The sequence below is a fragment of the Austrofundulus limnaeus genome, unplaced genomic scaffold (genome assembly GCF_001266775.1).
Source record: "Austrofundulus limnaeus strain Quisiro unplaced genomic scaffold, Austrofundulus_limnaeus-1.0 Scaffold586, whole genome shotgun sequence".
Taxonomy (NCBI): domain Eukaryota; kingdom Metazoa; phylum Chordata; class Actinopteri; order Cyprinodontiformes; family Rivulidae; genus Austrofundulus; species Austrofundulus limnaeus.
Window position 1 is genome coordinate 23,398 of NW_013952988.1, and position 3,679 is coordinate 27,076.

A 3,679-nucleotide genomic window follows, 5' to 3' on the forward strand; every position below is an offset into this window, starting at 1 on the left:
GGTAGGCCAGGGTCATGTCTTTGGTTGGCCAGGGTCAGGTCTTTGGTTGGCCAGGGTCAGGTCTTTGGTTGGCCAGGGTCAGGTCTTTGGTTGGCCAGGGTCATGTCTTTGGTTGGCCAGGGTCAGGGCTTTGCTAGGCCAGGGTCAGGTCTTTGGTAGGCCAGGGTCATGTCTTTGGTTGGCCAGGGTCAGGTCTTTGGTAGGCCAGGGTCAGGGCTTTGCTAGGCCAGGGTCAGGTCTTTGGTAGGCCAGGGTCAGGTCTTTCGTAGGCCAGGGTCATGTCTTTGGTTGGCCAGGGTCATGTCTTTGGTAGGCCACGGTCAGGTCTTTGGTAGGCCAGGGTCATGTCTTTGGTGGGCCAGGGTCAGGTCTTTGCTGGGCCAGGGTCAGGTCTTGGCTAGGCCAGGGTCAGATCTTTGGTAGGCCAGGGTCAGTTCTTTGGTAGGCCAGGGTCAGGTCTTTCGTAGGCCAGGGTCATGTCTTTGGTTGGCCAGGGTCATGTCTTTGGTAGGCCAGGGTCAGGTCTTTAGTAGGCCAGGGTCATGTCTTGGCTAGGCCAGGGTCAGATCTTTGGTAGGCCAGGGTCAGGTCTTTGGTAGGCCAGAGTCAGGTCTTTGGTAGGCCAGGGTCATGTCTTTGGTTGGCCAGGGTCATGTCTTTGGTAGGCCAGGTTCAGGTCTTGGCTAGGCCAGGGTCAGATCTTTGGTAGGCCAGGGTCAGGTCTTTGACTACGCTCACCTGGAAGTTGTCCACCAGCAGGGTCCTGAAGTGGTGAGATCTGGAAAAGAGCTCGGAGACGATCTGGAAGGCGGACAGTCGGATCTCAGCGTGGTCCTGGTTTAACTGGGTCATCAGTAGATGGTAGACGTGGTCGATGCAGTCACTGGATGCTCTGAGGGACAAAAAGCAGAGCAGAGATCAGACCCAGGACTGGACTTGTGCTGGTCCAGCTGTCTGCTGCAGACCTGCAGATGTTCTTCAGCTCTCTTGTCTTGTTCTGGTCCAGCTGTGGCTGTCCAGATGTGGTCAGCTCCTCTATCAGCTGTTGGAGCTGCTGCCTCTGAGGCATCTCCATCCCGGACACAGACTGAGCAGACAGAGACACAGTGTTTTATTTATCATAAACTAATAAACAAACATGTTTCTGTTTGTGGTAAACTCTCGTCTTTGTTCTCTAAAGTCACTCAGAGTTTTTATTTTCCGATCTTTAAATTATTAACGGGAAATAAATCCTTCAGACAGTTGTTGGAGCAACACAGAAGTGACTCCGGAGAACAGGAACAGCTTCTTCTTCTTCTTTTGTTTAACTATGGTGGTTGATAAATAAGTTACCGCAACCAACAGGAAATGAATGTGGACCGAACGAGTCTTAGTAAAAATAATAATAATAAAATAAATAGAAAATAATAATTTATCACACGACTTACTAAAATGGCCTGGTAGCTTCTGTTTCTTGACTCTTTCTGGAGTAAACAAAAACAGCTGCACTTTGGTTCCGCTTCACTTCCGGAAACAGCAACAACTACCGGTTTGACTTTTCAGAATAAAAGAATGAACTTGAACAAACAAGGCATCGACCTTTTATATTAACTCCAAGCAAACAAAAAGAATGCAATGATGACAGTGACACAAAATAAAACAAATAACAATAAAAACAGAGGGAACTTTGTCTTTTTATTTTCTTCAATAAAAAAAGCTATTCGTATCTAGCCTGGCCCATGCCTTTCTACACAGTTCCGCTCAGCAGTGGTGGAGCCAGACATCTTTCTCAGGGGTGGCCAGACTGGGACCACTACTCACACAGGGGTGGCCAGACTGGGACCACCACTCACACAGGGGTGGCCAGACTGGGACCACCACTCACACAGGGGTGGCCAGACTGGGACCACCACTCACACAGGGGTGGCCAGGAAAATTACATCATTTTTTACTTGAAATTTTAATCTTTGTGGTTTTGGTCATTTCCTCATGTCCTTCCATAGGCAGTGACCTTATAAACATGGGCATCAGAACCATTTTAAAAGTGGGGGGACACACTGTTGCGGGGTCTGGGAGTCCTAAATTTTGAACAAAATAGATGCCATTTCCATCATTCTGGTGTATTTTACTAGGTTGTTTAACATACTTTTACCTACATAAATAAACACTTGATTTAATTATTTCATAGACAAATTATTCATTAAACTATTTCCATCATCCTGTTTTTAAACTCACTGCTATATCTGAGATAAGTTTAATTGATGTGACACAATTTATCATATCCATTGACTATAGGGGTGCTTTTTACTTTTATATTGTTTATTTATTTATTTTTAATTGTAACACATGTCATTGTGCCAAATAATGATGACCTTCAACTGCATGTTTGAAACTAACGTTAATATTTTTACCCAATGAACAGGTGTAATACTGATAACCACCGACAGTAAATTTAGAGGGGTGTTTCGCTTTTTCTGATTTCGTGATAGGCCTTCTTATAACCAAACACAGAGCAACATTCAACCTCCATAACATAAAATGACACTGTGTTAGGGTGACAAAAAACAAAACAAAATAAAACAAAAAACATTTGTCACCATAAGTCAGATTGGCATTTCTTCTGCGTAAAAAGAAAACAATCACTTCCTTATCACTATTTTTTTTCAGTGATGTTTCAAACTGTTAAACACTGCCACCAACTGTTCAGGAGGATTATTACACCTGTAAAGGTTGTTTCACTGTGTAATGTGTGTGCAGCAGGGTGGCCAATGGGGGGGCCAAAGATTGGACTGTGGCAGCCATGGCCACCACTGGCTCCGCCCCTGCCACTCAGGACAATTATCTACATTTGTGTCAATATTTCAAAATAGAGATTCCACATTGTGTGTGTGTGTGTGTGTGTGTGTGTGTGTGTGTGTGTGTGTGTGTGTGTGNAGGCCAGGGTCATGTCTTTGGTAGGCCAGGGTCATGTCTTTGGTAGGCCAGGGTCATGTCTTTGGTAGGCCAGGGTCAGTTCTTTGGTAGGCTAGGGTCAGGTCTTTAGTAGGCCAGGGTCACGTCTTTGGTAGGCCAGGGTCACGTCTTTAGTAGGCCAGGGTCAGTTCTTTGGTAGGCTAGGGTCAGGTCTTTAGTAGGCCAGGGTCAGGTCTTTAGTAGGCCAGGGTCACGTCTTTGGTAGGCCAGGGACAGGTCTTTGGTAGGCCAGGGTCACGTCTTTAGTAGGCCAGGGTCAGGTCTTTGCTAGGCCAGGGTCAGGTCTTTGGTAGGCCAGGGTCATGTTTTTGGTGTGCCAGGGTCAGGTCTTTGCTAGGCCAGGGTCAGGTCTTTGCTAGGCCAAGGTCAGGTCTTTGCTAGGCCAGGGTCAGGTCAGGTCTTTGCTAGGCCAGGGTCAGGTCTTTCGTAGGCCAGGGTCATGTCTTTGTTTGGCCAGGGTCAGGTCTTTGGTAGGCCAGGGTCAGGTCTTTGGCAGGCCAGGGTCAGGTCTTTGGCAGGCCAGGGTCAGGTCTTTAGTAGGCCAGGGTCAGGTCTTGGCTAGGCCAGGGTCAGGTCTTGGCTAGGCCAGGGTCAGGTCTTTGGCAGGCCAGGGTCAGGTCTTTAGTAGGCCAGGGTCAGGTCTTTGGCAGGCCAGGGTCAGATCTTGGCTAGGCCAGGGTCAGGTCTTTGCTAGGCCAGGGTCAGGTCTTTGCTAGGCCAGGGTCAG

General features: G+C 47.7%; 1 protein-coding gene across 1 annotated transcript in view; it reads right to left on the reverse strand.

Moving 5' to 3' along the window:
* Positions 1–1,505, reverse strand: part of uvssa (UV-stimulated scaffold protein A) — a gene marked incomplete at its 3' end in the record, with an annotated part of 15,789 nt that extends 14,284 nt beyond the window's left edge. Inside the window, 3 exon segments of the mRNA XM_014026734.1 lie at positions 739–892; positions 966–1,087; positions 1,428–1,505. Coding sequence (XP_013882188.1) covers positions 739–892; positions 966–1,075 — 264 coding nt within the window.
* Positions 1,506–3,679: the final 2,174 nt, after the last annotated feature.